Raw genomic sequence first — 16062 nt, 5'->3', positions numbered from 1 at the left:
TGTGTTTGGTTCGCCCTCAAATCCTACGTAGTACACAGCTTCCTGAGTCAGCAAATGTTCACTGTATGGTAATTTTGGCATATGGGAAAGGTCACGAAGCATCAGTGTACTAATCCTGGTTGTATCGGTGTACATGTATCCACACCATACATGTATCCACACCATGTATCCACACCATATGGTGTATCACACCATACTTACATCAAAGTATCGGTGATGGAGCTTTTTTAGCTTTTAAGAAAATTTGGGAAAGAGATCTGAACCTAACATTCGATGATGAGGAATGGCATAGAGTTTTAAAGAATGTCAAAACAGCATCTAGGGATGCAAGAATACGCCTTATAAAGTTTTAGATTGTGGACCGTTTTTACTGGATTCCTACCAGGCTGTTTAGGCTTGGGTTAAAAGATACACCATATTGCTGGATATGTAAGGTTGACGATGGTGATTTAACTCATGCTCTTTGGTTTTGTACAAATTGGGGTTGTGGTTTCGAGGTGAAAATGTTAATTCTTTACAGATTTATTGTGTTGTATTCTGAAAACTGTGAGTATCAATAAAAACTGTTAATCTGAAAAAAAGGAACTGTAATTCTGGTCACAGTTTTCAGTCCTACAGTAGAATTTTTAAGGCTGTTGTCTTGCTTCTCTGTAACACAAGGAAACTAAAACTTAGCAGCAATGAGGCTCTTCGGGTTTAAGAATGAGGAAGCTGCTTTACAGACAAACTTGTTTTACACACGTCACTCAAACACAGAACCAGGAAATAAAAATAACCTGAGTTTAGAGAAACAAGTGTTGTTGAGCTGTTGTGTGTTTGTGTCTTTGTCTTCATGCAGTAAAATGGCAGATGCCAGAAATTCAGTGGATCAGGATGAGTTCATGTGTTCAATGTGTCTGTATCTTCTGAAGGATCCAGTGACCAGTTCCTGTGGACACAGTTACTGTAAGATCTGTATTACAGACTGCTGGGATCAGGAGGATGAGAAGAGAGTCTACAGCTGTCCTCAGTGCAGACAGACCTTCAGTCCAAGACCTGCTTTAGCTAAAAACACCATTCTGGCTGAAATGGTGGAGAAACTGAATAAGACTAAACTTGCTGCTGACTGTTACGCTGGAGATGTGCAGTGTGACGTCTGTACTGGAAGAAAACACAAAGCCGTCAAGTCCTGTCTGGTGTGTCTGAACTCTTACTGTCAGAATCACCTTGAACAACATGAGAGTTTCTTTAAAGGAAAGAGACACAATCTGACTGATGCCACTGGACGACTGCAAGAGATGATCTGCCAGAAACACGACAAGCTCCTCGAGGTTTTCTGCCGGACTGATCAGAAGTGTATATGTGTGCTGTGTATGGATGAACATACAAACCACGACACTGTATCAACTGCAGCACAGAGGACAGAGAAACAGGTATGAACTTAAAGAGATCCCATTATGCTCATTTACAGGTTTATAATTTTATTTATGAGGTCTGCTTTAGTTCGGCTGCCCATCCAGCCTTAATAGTTAATGGTAAATTAACTTGGCTTGCAGTCCTCAACGGAGGTTCGGCTTGAGCTCAACCCCCTAATAATGGTGCTATGTAGAGGGAAAATGAGAGAAATAGAAGTGGAGGTGGAGTGATGCCAGAAAAATTGTTGCTGGGACGGCGCAATGAATGCTGCTTATATACGTTTGTAATGATGATTGACAGGACTGAATAATTATGCTCCTCCTGAAACTCCGTTTGTAACATCTATTAACATCTGAATGGCATCGAACTGCGCGTTTCAGATCTTTATAGTTATAGTGAGAACACAACAAGATTGAGGTTGTATACTGCTGAGGAATAGTGTTAAAAGTACACTGTAACCATCAAGTTAGTCTGCATTAGGAAGGCCGAAAAATTGGTTTAGATTCAGGGTGGTAAAAATAATAAGTAAAAATAATAGTCTCTTGAACATGGCGACAATACACTACTAAGGCCAGGAACACACTAGATGGATTTCAAATCTTAACCAATTTTAAAACTGTGGGAGACAACAGACATAAGGACAGTTTCAACAGATTTTTAGCATTATAATCCTCCGAATGCACACACTAGAATATTGTCCGCGAGACCACACACCTGTCGATTGTAACACTTTCACAGTGAGACAAGATCTCATGGAAACTCGCTGGTTTTCCTGGCATGAGTTTTGTTTTACGGGAAGAAAAAGAAAGGAGAACAAGATAATATGGGTGATCTTTCTCAATACTCCACTTTCGTGGCATGTTTGTGGCTGCCAAGTTTCAGCTATAGAAGCACGCAATATTCGGTTGGTGAAGCTTGCTCGCTCTCATTGCCAATCGCAGGTATCACGTCAGAGGCAGCCAGATCAAGAGATGTAAATATCAAACTTGTTTTGAATTTGGGATCATGCGGCCTCCGATGCAATCAAAAGCAAATAATTGTACTAACACCATAATGACACCACACAATTGAGGATTTTTTGGACAAAAAGTTGCGAGAAGCCTCGAATCGGGCCACACCCTCCAGATCGTTGGGGGTTGCTAATCAGGCTCAAAATCGGGCTTTAAATCTTCAAGTGTGTGGCCAGCTTAACAGGCCTCGCCCCCTTTATTTAGCGTATGTGTAGACAGGAATTAAAACAACCACATTACACACTAAAGAAAGATAAACAATTTCACTAGGGACTTTGCTAGACTAGAGAGCATTGGGTACAGCCTAGCTTTCTCTTTCCACCACTTGAGTGGACAGCTATTGAGGGAAATGGATGTTTCAGCTCTGTACTTATTGATTTCTGCATCAATCTGACTGATGGGCTGGGTAGCTGGTTCATGAAAAGTCCCCCCAATGAGATCTTCTAAAGCTGTTTTCTTGGGAGAAGGTTGTTTCAGCTCAGCTCCTGTGCTGTTTGTCTGATCAAGAGTATTCCCTGCTGCAGGGGGATGGCCACTGGCACCTCCTTCACCCTCATCCTGCACAGAGGAATAGCGGAAATAAAAAGACTAAGTAAAATCTAAGTACAGCAGTGACAGGGGTTTCACAATGTCATTATTTTATCAATTAAGGTAATATTTTAATATTACTTGTTTTAATTTGTATCATTATAACATTTACACCTGGAACACATTTAGAAAAATATGCCATAATAGTCAACAAATTATTAAGAAATCCATGTACATATTTAGTGAAAGAGAATAAAATAAATATAATACATGGTTCTGTAACAGCAAAGCTTTCTCCTTTAGTCTGCTGAATACATCCTCTCGCTGGTCTTTCTCCATATGAGGCAGGGCCCGGAATCTGGGGTCTAATGCAGTGGAGTGGCAAGTGATTGTATTCTGAAGTGTACCTGTCTGAAAGGTTGTTCAGTATTGCTCTCTTCATGCTGCTCAAAGTGAGGGAGTCTTCTTCGTTGGAAGCCATTTTATGCTCAATCATATGCTTTTAAGGGCACAATGAGAGACACAGAAGATGTTTTTCTTCACACAACACTGTGGTTGCCGTTTTGAGTGGCTCAAGAAGTCTCATGATGTCCTCCGCATCACGGATGTCAGAGATATCCAAAGTGTCGATGTCACTGACATTTCGTCAAACGTTGTTGCTCAGGAGAGTCGCTGTCACAGCCGCTTGTTGTTCGAGATAGCGTTCGATCATATCCAGACTGCTGTTCCAGCACGTAGCGATATCTATGATTAATTTGTGTGCTGGAAGCTCCGGTAGTGTTTGTTTGGCTGCGAGCGCCACTGTGGCTGTGGAGCTTGTGTAAAAGAAGGCAGCAATGCTCCTCACTCTACCTAACCGCACACTCGAAGGCACACTCAAACCCGCTTTGCTGGCTACGTTTAAAGTGTGGGCAAAACACCTGACATGGGGGGCTAGCCCAGCCTCTCTGACATTAATATTAATATTTCTTGCATTGTCCGTGACAACAGCAATTCCATGGTAAGCCTTTTGAAGCCCCCATTCACTCACGGCTGATTTTAAAACTTCAGCAATGTTAGCAGTGGTGTGTGATTCAAACAGAGGGCAAGTCTGAAGAACAAAATTAACCATCTCCCACTCGCTGGATATCTTATGGGCTGTGACTCATTATGGGCTGGGTAGCCCTGGAGGTCCAGCCGTTGGTTGTAATTAACACGCTATCTGCTTTTCTTAGGGTCTCAACTACCTTAGATTTTGTTTCCCTGTAAAGTGCTGGCATAACAGTCTGGCTAAAGTGGAGGTGTGATGGGATGGTGTATCTGGGCAATTTCTACGACAGAAAATGGCCTCATATCTTTCAGCATGAATACACCGATGCACTGCTTGATCTCCGTGGCTCGTGTACTCGTCGGACCGAGTGGGGCTGCAAATCCGCTGGTCAGGGCGGTTTGGCCTGTTAATAGCTTTTGACGTGCAGATGGAGCTGGTGACTGGAGCTTCTCACTGTGGTGATGGTTTAAATGCTGCATCATGATTGTTGTGCTATTTGTGTATACCAACAGTTTCTTGCAGAATCTGCACAGAGTTTTCATCTTGTCTGTAACCATCTCACCGCTATCATTTTTAGCTTTTGGAATGCCGCCACACCTCCAATTTGAATGAGGATGGGGCATCTTCAATATCAACATCCACACTTGCCTCCGCCATATTTCCTACTGTTTAATGCTACAACTCGTTCGCTGCTATTGTGCCTGTAATGCGAGGTCACAGTATACAGCTTCAGCGGCCCCTGCTGTTTGAAACATGTATCGCGATTCGATTAACATCTCAACTGACTTGAATCGTCACATATTTTCATTGATTTTCAAATGGCTCAGAGTGAATTGTTACATCCCTAGTGTGCAGTGTAAATAAGGGCGATGCACAAGGAAATAAAGACAAGCAAACAATTCAGTCAAACTTACGAATTCAGCACTCTAATACAACAGTAAAGTTATAATATATAAAGAAATAAAACTTATCTTTGCCCCTTTGCCACTCAAAAGATTCCTGAGATTACTTGTTGATGTAAGATTTCTTTCTGGGATACCTTACTGTCTCAAGTCCGCACAAGTCGCCTCTCAATGTATCCTCGATAAAAAGGGCAGATCAAAAACACATCCGTGGATTTGTACTGCGCTTGGCTAGATGTGAACTCATATCTGTTTACCTAATGATTTCTGTGTTGTTTCCTTTTATTGGTTTGTCCTTTAGCACCAGCTGAAGGAGACGCAGAGGTCGTTCCAGCAGAGGATCCAGCAGAGAGAGAAAGATCTTCAGCAGCTGAGAGAGGCTGTGGCGTCTCATAAGGTGAGTCTGGAGAAGAAGAGAAGTTTGAGACGTCTCAGTCAGGACTCACTGAAGCCACTGTGTGATTGTGATGTGTGTCCTAACAGCGCTCTGCACAGACAGCAGTGGAGGACAGTGAGAGGATCTTCACTGAGCTCATCCGCTCCATTGAGAGAAGCCGCTCTGAGGCGACACAGCGGATCAGAGATCAGGAAAAGACTGCAGTGAGTCGAGCTGAAGGACGACTGGAGGAACTGGAGCAGGAGATCAATGATCTGAGGAGGAGAGACGCTGAGCTGGAGCAGCTTTCACACACACAGGATCACATCCAGTTCCTGCAGGTAACAGAGATCTAGAAGAACAGGATCATAGTGGACTTGACTGAGCCATCGACTGAAGTGTTGATCTGTGTGTTCGGTTATTATATCATCATCAGTCAGACTCTCATCTGATCTTCTTCTTTTGAAAGAGACACACTTAGAAATGCAGTTCAGCTCTGGAAATCTCTTAGGAAACATTTTTCTGAAAGATATATTGAGCTTCCAGACAACAACCATTTAAAACTACACTAATATTTAAACTGTTTTTAGTTTCAGTTTCTCTAAGCAGGATTTCCCATCATCTCTTTACTTATCTTTTTACAATCTTTGACTTGTGCTACAAATTTTGAGTAATTACCTAAATGAGATAATCTTCAAACCTGCTGAAACCTTTTATAATCATTTTCATTAACACATTAATGAATTTGACAGTAAAGTCCTCAATCAGGAATTGAGGCTGTATATTAGCGATGCTACAGCTTATTTAAACCTCAAAACCTGGGATCGTGTCCTAAGACAGGGTTTCTGTACACTTTTTAAAGTCAAATTTAAGGCCTTTTTAAGACCCGAAGAAATCAAAATTAATCCCATGCATTAGGGTGTGCAATATTGACTAAATATGTCTCTTTGATATTTTCGAATATTTTCATTGAAAACTTTGATATTTTCAAAGTTTTGTGGATAATAATTAGATAATATTTTACTGATTGTGTTTCTGTGCTTGGTGCCATGACTGGTTTAGGCCTGTTGTTGGCAGCTGACTGACAAAGATATTCATATTTTTCATATTCTATGCAGTGGTCAGTTCACAGCAGTGACAGAAATTAAAATTTTTTTATTAAGGGGTAATATTTGCCACCTTAAATTGATTTCCAGGGGCATTTTCACCTATATATGGACATTTGTAGATGTATGCATCACCTTTTATGTCAAATTCTAACATTCAAATTAAATTCTATTAGAATAATAACACAATACCACTGTTACCAGTCAAATTAAATCATTAAATCAAAATCCATCTTTGCAGTGCTGAGGAGACTTAAAAGCGGCATCAGACCTGGCATTAATATATTTACACTGCATTTACAATTGCATAAATAAAGCTATGAGATTTTTTTTTATTATTATTCAATATTTAAATATGAACTGATTTCTAATTTTAACGTTATAATTAAAGGGTACTTTAAATGTGAAACTAAAACTGCCAGTAGGTGGCGGCAAGTCACTGTCTTAATAAGTGAATTGAGGGAGTCATTCATTCAACCGATTTGTTCAAACGGCTGATTCATTCGGGAAAGAAGCAAGTGATTGTTCATTGAATCATTAAATTGATTTATTCAAAACGCGGATTACAGTCAAAAAATCATCGCTGTCTGTTGCATTGAGACTCTGCTATGGTTTCATTTTGAAATTCTCGTTGGCGAAATAAAGGGGAAATAAACAATGTTGACAATATTGTTAATAAAATGTAACTCACAATGTTAATTTATTGCTAATTTAACTGTTATATAAAATAAATATCACATTTGCAATTGTGCACGGGAAAACGGCACTCTTGCTGATGTGATATTGTAGGTCTATGATAACAACATAATATGATATAAATATAAGACAAAAACTCATTTGGGAACATACCTACACACACATAACTACTGCACACATCACGCAGTGAAAGCACGAGAGACAAAAGCGATCAGCTCACAGTGATTCGTACATCGTTAAAACAATGATTACAATATCATAATAGACAATACACATCGCACACCACTATGCACATAAAGAATAAACTTACAATTGAACTGACATTTACCAACTTGCTTCTCCTTCTCTCCTCCTGTTTCGCGTGCAGGAGACAGGCGTAATGCTGCCGCAAATGTGACACGAAATGTCACGTGAACAAGCAAATCCACAAAGAAAGAATAATAAACAAAAAAGTAAGCTAATTAGTTTTAATTTGGAAAACATTTATATGTCTAAGTCAAATTGCCATCGAAAATGTAAGACCTCTCAAAAGTAATAATAAGACTTTTTAAGACTCTTTATGGCCTTAAATTTTAAAAATCTAATTTAAGACTTTTTAGGGATCCGCGGAAACCCTGCTAAGAGTCTTTTTTTCAGAGCTACTAACTTCTCAAAAGTTATAAATAATGTTCAATCTACTTATTGGCCTTTGAAATGCTTTTCCTGATCAAATCTACTCAACGGAGTTCACAATGTAATTTTGGGAGGAGTGAATCCATCTAATCTTTCAGTTAACTGCCAGAGCATATAAGCAACCACTCGATCAGCTTGCTCTGGCATCAGCTGTTTTGGCATCCTCCCACCTCCACCAACATAATTTAGGCACCTTCCTACCATACTCATCATCCAAGCATTAGTAGTCCCACTGTGGGGTATATAACTTATCATTTTTAGATTACATGGGCAAACCAACTTGTGAATTGCCAGATGTTTGATCATCCTAGTGTTTTCCTAGAAAGTTCACATAAGTGGACACATACGTTCACATAAGTTTCCACGTGTAAGTGGAAAACGCTAGAACTTGTAGCTCTAACATGATATAATGAATATGAGAAGAATGAAGCTGATGCTGTGAAAGTGCTGGATTGAGGAGAGTTACTAAAGATCAACAAGAGCTGCACAAATCTGACAGTAGTGCAGGTTATTGATGAAGTGTGGAGGTCATGAGCTTTGATTTCTGTTTTCTGTAGAGTTTCCAGTCTCTCTCAGCTCCTCCTGAATCTACAGATGGAAATGACAATCCATTCAGTTCTCTCTCCTCTTTTGATGGCGTGATAGAATCTGTCCGTTGGCTGAGAGGCAAACTGGAGGATTTCTGCAAAGAGGAGCTGAAGAAGATCTCTGACAGAGGTAAAGTCCTGGAGATTCATCAGCTCTCAGAAATTATTATCCTCCATCATCTCATATCATGTAGAAGATCATGTTAGAAATGTCTTAGAACGGATGCAGGGATAATTTTCTCTTGACATGATAATCACACTCTTCATGTCTGTTGATTTCCACAGTCACTTTTACCAACACTGTTCCCAGAACCAGGAACGACTTCCTAAAATGTAAGTCACCAAGAAAACAAGCAGAAAAACTCAATGAGTGTGTTCATGTTCTTCCTGTAGAAGGTGAAAGAAAACATGACTGAAGAGACAGAGGTGTGATGGGGGTGGGGTCTTAAGGTGTTTTTGGGTGGCGTTTATTTGAAGATTTACAAGATGAAACTTGCAATTACTTACAAAAGAAAAACAAACAAGTTGAGTGTTTCAAAAATAGAACGTTAACTGTCTGTGTATTGTGTGACCTGACAGTTTACACCAATGTGGCAAGAATAGACGGTTCAGACATAATATAACACGATACGTTTTTTTCGTGTTGTTGTTTTCTGTTGGAAAGATTAATATGAATGCCTCTTGTTTGCTGATTGGCTGCAGTTTGTGATAATTTACGTAATTAAGGTTTCAGTGCTTTCCTGAACTTCAGCCAGCTCCTTTGTTTCCTGTCTGCCATTATTGGACAAACTGATTTATCCAGGTGTGCCTGACCTCAGTAACAATAATCAGACACACCTGGATTAATCAGTTTGTCCAATAATGACAGACAGGAAACTGGCTGAAGTTCAGGAAGTAGTGCAGCTGGGCATAAAGCCAATTGTGGATAAGGGGCTCCACAATACCGCAATGCACACCACAGAATAGGTCTGCACGATTATGACAAAAATCATAATTGACGATTATTCCCTTGAAATTGTAATTGGGATTATTAATTACGATTATCACAATTTACATTGAATATATATGCACTGCACTGCCGGCTCCGCCTTTGTTTTTGAAAGAAGTCTCTTCTGCTCACAAGGTTGGATTTATTTGATTCAAAATACAGTAAAAACAGGAATATTGTGAAATATCCCTATGATTTTAAAGAACCATGTTCTATTTGAATATATTTTAAAATGTAAAATAAAAATGTGGAATGTGTGGAGGTGTTTTTTATCTGAAGAAGCAGTCAAGCAACAGGAGGGGTCATCAGCTTGAGAGTGTTTACTTTTCTCATTATATTTTAGCGCGGTTCTTAGTTACTGGGAAATGTTGTTTTATTTACTGTTTACTGAAGTTGCGTTTGTTTTTGTTGTGCATCTCGCGTGGCTTTTGAGTTTCGCTTTGCTAAGTAGTAGGGCGTGGCTTGCTGTATTCAATAACGGGGTATTAGGCGTATATATAATTGGTTAGTGCACCTCGGCAGCCCTTGTGTGAAGCCCTCATTGTGTGAAGACCGAAGAGTGTAAAGACCAGGGACTTGACCTGCGCGACTCCACCGGGCAAAGACACCGACAAGGCACTTGAGTACTGCTTTTTTCTCCCTTTTCTTTCCTTTCTCTACAGCATGTTCTCATTTGTATGTTTTAGTGATCTGTATTCACTATGTGCTTTTAAATATCTACTATTACTGCTAACACTTGTAAATTGCCCCTATGTCCTCTACTACTTTACTCTCTATTCCAGTTGGTCTCTTGAACTGTCAGTCTGCTGTAAACAAAGTAGACTTTATTTCATCTATTGCTACTCATTCAAGTCTCAACCTCACTGAGACCTCGATTAAACCTGAGGACACTTCTTTTTCCCACACCCCTCGCCCAACTGGGACTGGGAGGGGTGGAGGTACTGGTCTGCTTATCTCAAATGAATGGAAATTTTATCCTTTACCATCTCTAGCTGGCAACAGTTAATTTGAATCACACGTAATTACTATTACTCACCCTGCTAAAATCCACCTTGTAGTTGTTTATTGTCCCCCAGGTCAGCTGGGTAACTTCTTAGAGGAGTTAGATGTGTTACTCTCAAACTACCCTGAGGACGGTACTCCTCTGGTACTCGGTGACTTCAACATCCACCTTGATAAAACCCAGGCTGTTACTCCACTGCACACCTCAGACCACTTCATCACTTTTAACCTCAAACTGAATCCTGACACAACACACACTCCTCCACTGGTCACCTTTCAGCGTACGCTCCCTCTCTCCCTCTCACCTATCCTCTATGGTTTCATCCTCACCTCCTTCACCCGCTCAGTTTTCAGCACTGGACACTAACAGTGCTACTGACACTCTCTGCTCCACTCTAACATCTTGTTTAGACAACTTTTGCCCCCTTTCATCCAGACCAGCCCACGCTACCCCCTGTGCCCCCAGGTTATCTGATGTTCTCCATCGACATCGCTCCAAACTCAGGGCCGCAGAGAGGAAGTGGCGCAAATCAAAAAATTCTACTGACCTTAGTTTGTATCAGTCTCTCCTCATGTCCTTCTCTGCAAATGTCTCCACTGTTAAAACGACATTTTACCACAACAAACTTAGCAATTGTTTTGACTCCCGCACACTCTTCGAAACCTTCTCTTCTCTCCTTTGCCCTCCTCCCCCTTCCCCCTTCCTCCTTCCTCCTTCCTCCTTCCTCCTTCCTTCCCCCTTCCTCCTTCCTTCCTCCCTTCCTCATCTACTCTTACAGCATTCAACATTCTTCATAAACAAAACAACAACCATCAGCGGCCAATTCTCCTCACCACAAACTGACAAACACATCATAACAAATACACACTCTCTCTCCAATCTCGGAGGCAGAAATTTACAAACTTATCCTTTCCAATCATCCTACTACCTGTCCGCTTGATCCAATCCCCACTCACCTCCTCCAAGGCATTTCTTCCTCAGTTACACCCAGGGACGGACTGGGGCTAAAAAACAGCCCTGGACTTTCTCCCAAATAGGCCCATCATCCGGCCATTCGCCTCTAGCCGTGTGGGACAGACACTAGCCAGGATGTCCTGATACTATGCCACAATACTGTAGCCTATCAGACAGGTATTCACAGCAAGTAACATCTCAAAACCAATGATGATAATTGGGGTTGTGTTTATTAATGAAGCCTCAGCCTTCAAATAAAAACAAAAAATGTACAATGCCATAAAATACAAATAATGAAATGTCACTGGCTACAGTAACCCAAATTACACAAACTTGTAATTATAAAACATATAGTTAGGCTACTGTATACCAGGGATCTCCAAACTTTTTGTGTGCAAGGGCTACATCTAGAAGGAATTTGTATTTGTTATACTCCAATATTTATTATACATAACATGGTGAAGCTTTTTTACTTTTCACCATCATATGGGAAATAATAAAATATCTTGATATTCTGGTTCAGACTTAAAAGCGTTTTAAAAAAATTCTGAAAAATTCTGAATTTTTTTTTTTTTTTTTTTTTTTTTTTAGTTGATTTTCTATAAAACTATTGTACGTGTTATCAAAAACAGTAGCCCAAACATTTAGTATAAATATAAATGAAAAAAAAAAATGAAAAAAAAAATAATAAACTGCCATAACTTCTAAACAAAAACATTACTGCATTACATTTAATACATTTATACATAACTGTATTAATATAACAGCATTTTTAATAGTTAATTCATAGGTTTTGGTGTGTAATGTCTTCTAACTGGTTTGTTCTCGGAACAATGTTTCGCCGGTTTTTTTTTTTTGTGTGTCAATATGTTGAGAATATCAGCGCTGTTTCATCTGGCTTTTTACAAGCTTAAATCACATAGTCATTTGTGGTTTATAATAGAGATAGAGAATTCTGCGCTGAATTGAAATGCTTCTCAGTGGATCGCGCAGCTCTGTGTAATAATGTTCGCGTGATCGAGATCAGCTTTGTCCGCGATCGCTGTTTTTTGGGCCGAGCTGATAATGCGCTGCTCAGATCAAACAAGTTTTGTTCCGCTTTTTAAGCGTTTGCCATTTGATGTTTCTCATACGCAACGCAAATGACAGCGTACAATCAAAGAGAGTTGGGTAATTTTGTAGAGGCAAAAGTTCAAATTGAAACGTTTAGTTGAAAAGGTCGCAAAATTATACCATTTATTCGAAGTCTGGAACCCCGACGGCAAGTTGGGGCTATTTATAGAATGTGTTTAGCAGGCAACTCACAGGCACCACGTTGGAGACCACTGCTATTCAAATATAATGTAAGCAAATTTAAAAGTGCAGCCTTATAAAATGTCAGTGGCTATAGGCCGACTCTTCTTCCTCAGTTGTTGTTTTTTACACGTAGCATAAGTGATCATATTAGTGCCCCTGCTGTTGGCTGTTAATACTGCTTTATTAGACTTTTTTTTTTTTTGTGCCGACGGCCCTCGGTTGGACGGCCGTTCTGGACTTTTCCAGAACGCACAGATTGTCAATCCGTCCCTGGTTACACCTGCACTTACTCACATTATTAACACCTCTCTTCACACTGGTATTGTTCCCACAGCATTTAAGCAGGCTCGGGTAACCCCACTGCTTAAGAAACCCACATCGGTGCTTGGACCACTTCTCTTCTCCATCTACATGTCATCACTAGGATCTGTCATTCAGAAACATGGCTTTTCCTATCACTGCTATGCTGACGACACACAACTCTACCTCTCATTCCAGCCGAATGATCCGACGGTAGCTGCTCGCATCTCAGCCTGCCTGACAGACATTTCTTGCTGGATGAAGGACCATCACCTTCACCTTAACCTTGCTAAGACAGAGCTGCTTGTGGTCTCGGCCAACCCAACACTTCAGCACAACTTCTCCATTCAGCTGGGTTTGTCAACCAAAACTCCTTCCAGGACAGCCAGGAATCTTGGAGTTGTGATTGATGATCAGCTTAGCTTCACAGACCATATTTCTACAACGGCCCGGTCCTGCAGATTTGCTTTATACAACATCAGGAAGCTCAGACCCTTCCTATCAGAGCGGGCCACACAACTCCTTGTCCAAAGCTCTGGTTCTATCCAGACTGGACAGTTGTAATGCTCCTTCCAGCATGTACTATCAAGCCTTTGCAACTGATCCAGAATGCAGCAGCGAGGGTGGTCTTCAACAAGCTGAAGAAAGCCCACGTCACACCACTCTTCATCAGTTTGCAGGTTGCAAATCTCAATTTGTGCAGCTGAGTCTTTAGCCATTTAAAAAAAAATGTCTAAAGACACATCTTTTTCGCCAGCACCTGCCCAATTAATAGTAGCACCTGCCTATTCTATTCTATTTGTTTTTTTGAAAAACAAAAACAAAAAACTTGCAATGTTTTTAACTGTATTAGACTAACTGAGACTTGTTACAGCACTTGTATACTGTTGCCCTCTTGCTGGTCTTATTGCTTCTATTGTTCTCCTCAGTTGTAAGTCGCTTTGGATAAAATGTTTTGATGAACAGAAAGATTGAAATTGAAATGAAAAATAGAAATGTGGGTTATTTTAAATGATTTAAAGTATGGAAATCCAAAAAGGTCTGCACTACTCTGCACTACTAAATACTTTTATTAGGTTCAAGCAGGAGATAAAAAATATTTCAGCTGTTTGCCTTCGTCAGTTAAAATAGAAATGTTTATTAACATAATCTCTTTACTGTCTTAAAAAAAAAAAAAATGCACATTTAAAAAGTGGGACAGAGAGCATAACTATATCATGCTTACTAAAATCCCCCCCAAAAAAGAAAAAAAGCAAGATTTGAAATGGACTCAAGACTTTGGGTCTCGAACTAATGGATATATGATTATTTTTAAAAACATTTATCCAAGATTTAGAGATAAAATCACAGTAGTAAAAAAGCTTCAGGAAAGTAAGAACAAACTAATTCCGCTGTGGATTTATCCTAAATATGATTTTGTCTCAAGTCTCTTTAAGGCAACAGAGAGCAATTTAAAGAAAGCTCAAGATGGCTCTAAAAATCACAAACAATAGGCCTAAATGCTTAAAAAAACCTTTGTAAATCAAATTACAAGTAAGGTAATCATCCATGTAAGGGACTTGGATGATGGATTATCATGATTTGCACAGGATATCAGTCAGATGATTCATCTGATGTTTTTTCTCTCCATCAGATTCCCATCAGCTCACTCTGGATCAGAACACAGCACATAAACACCTCCATCTGTCTGAGAGGAACAGAGTGATTACTGTCAATGTCACAGAGCTTCAGCCGTATCCTGATCATCCAGACAGATTTGATCATTGGTCTCAGGTTTTGTGTAAAGAGAGTGTGTGTGGATGCTGTTACTGGGAGATTGAGTGGAGTGGAAAATTTGTGTATATATCAGTGTCATATAAGAGCATCAGCAGGAAGGGATCGGGTAATGAGTGTTTGTTTGGATATAATGATCAGTCCTGGAGTTTGATCTGCTCTCCCTCCAGATACTCATTCAAACACAATAACATCCAGACTAAACTCCCTGTAGAGTCCATCAGCAGTAGAATAGGAGTGTATGTGGATCACAGTGCAGGAACTCTGTCCTTCTACAGCGTCTCTGACACAATGAGCCTCATCCACACAGTCCAGACCACATTCACTCAACCGCTCTATCCTGGGTTTTGGGTTGGCTGTAAATCATCAGTGAAACTGTGTTGATGAATTAGAACAGACTGTAGAGAGGTTCTACCCATAATGCTTTGAGCTGATAAATCAGTAACAGTTAGGTGTAATAGAGTCTCTTATTTTCTCTTCATTACATTGATACTAAAGCTGAACTTCTGTCAGTGAAATAACATGTCAGAATAAATGTGTTTAATGAATCCTTATATAGACAGTAAGCTCAGTGTGTGTGTTTGTGAGTCACGATGAGTGACGGTGTGTATCTGTGCTTTTCTCAAGCTCTATTTGTGTTGATGGAAATCAGTCATTCAGTGACAGTGATAGTGTCACATAAATCATTTTTATTATTACTATCAAAATTGCCATTAAATAAAATGTGTCATTCAATAAAAAATGCTAGAATTGGATTTACAGACCTGATTGTTGTTATTGTTAAAATGTCTTGTATTTTGAAGTAAGATTTTGGTCATATTGTCTATTCCACAATACAACATAATCTGAACTTTGCTTTATTAATTCATACATCGTTTTTAACATGTATTTTTAACTTGTAATATTGCTTCATATAATTTAATCATCACAATCACATCTGTTATTATCTAATTTTATCAAGTATGATGTCAGACACTGTAATTTGTTCTGGACCCCTTCTTGTTCGCAGGAGTGATGAGATACATAGTAGACTGTCCTCACTCAACAGCGGGCTGTCTAAGTGGTGTCCGCAGAATAACATAGAGTTCATAGACAATTGGAAAAGTTTTTGGGGCAGACCTGACCTGTTAAAAAGAGATTTTATTCATCCCTCCTGGGATGTTGCTGCTCTTCTTTCTAGTAATATGGCACATAATCTTAGATCTGGACCTTGACTAACTGGGGCTCAGAATAGGAAGCAGACAGGCTGGCTAAACCGACCATCTGCTAGCTGTCACTGAGGTCAGATAAATCCCAACACATAGAGACTCTTTCACCTAGATATCATTATATAGAGACTGTGTCTGTTCCCCAAACTAGGAAATACAAAAAACTCCCAAACCCATGTAAGGGTAAATGTTTTATTGATGTTCAACAAATAAAAAAACAGATATAATACAGCTGAAC

General features: G+C 39.7%; 2 protein-coding genes across 2 annotated transcripts in view; both read left to right on the top strand.

The window, feature by feature from the left end:
• Window positions 1-16062, top strand: part of LOC311081149 (uncharacterized protein) — a 434400-nt gene that overhangs the window by 408253 nt on the left and 10085 nt on the right. The gene's annotated exons all lie outside the window — the stretch shown is intronic.
• On the top strand, window positions 767-15586 carry LOC311081141 (tripartite motif-containing protein 16-like). The gene is made up of 6 exons (XM_084111553.1): window positions 767-1412; window positions 5167-5262; window positions 5349-5582; window positions 8273-8432; window positions 8588-8635; window positions 14477-15586. Exons 1-6 carry the CDS (start codon window positions 843-845, stop codon window positions 14998-15000), a joined length of 1632 nt encoding a protein of 543 aa, XP_083967679.1. The 5' UTR covers window positions 767-842; the 3' UTR covers window positions 15001-15586.

Source organism: Abramis brama (genome assembly GCF_963993115.1).
Source record: "Abramis brama genome assembly, chromosome: 4".
NCBI lineage: Eukaryota > Metazoa > Chordata > Actinopteri > Cypriniformes > Leuciscidae > Abramis > Abramis brama.
This window is presented reverse-complemented; position numbering and strand designations above follow the sequence as displayed.

Bases quoted from the DNA above. Each gene is read 5' to 3' on its own strand.
- LOC311081141 (XM_084111553.1), top strand. From the start codon at position 843: ATGGCAGATGCCAGAAATTCAGTGGATCAGGATGAGTTCATGTGTTCA. The intron at 1,413-5,166 runs GTATGAACTTAA...TTTGTCCTTTAG, and splicing joins CACAGAGGACAGAGAAACAG to CACCAGCTGAAGGAGACGCA. The intron at 5,583-8,272 runs GTAACAGAGATC...TGTTTTCTGTAG, and splicing joins ATCACATCCAGTTCCTGCAG to AGTTTCCAGTCTCTCTCAGC.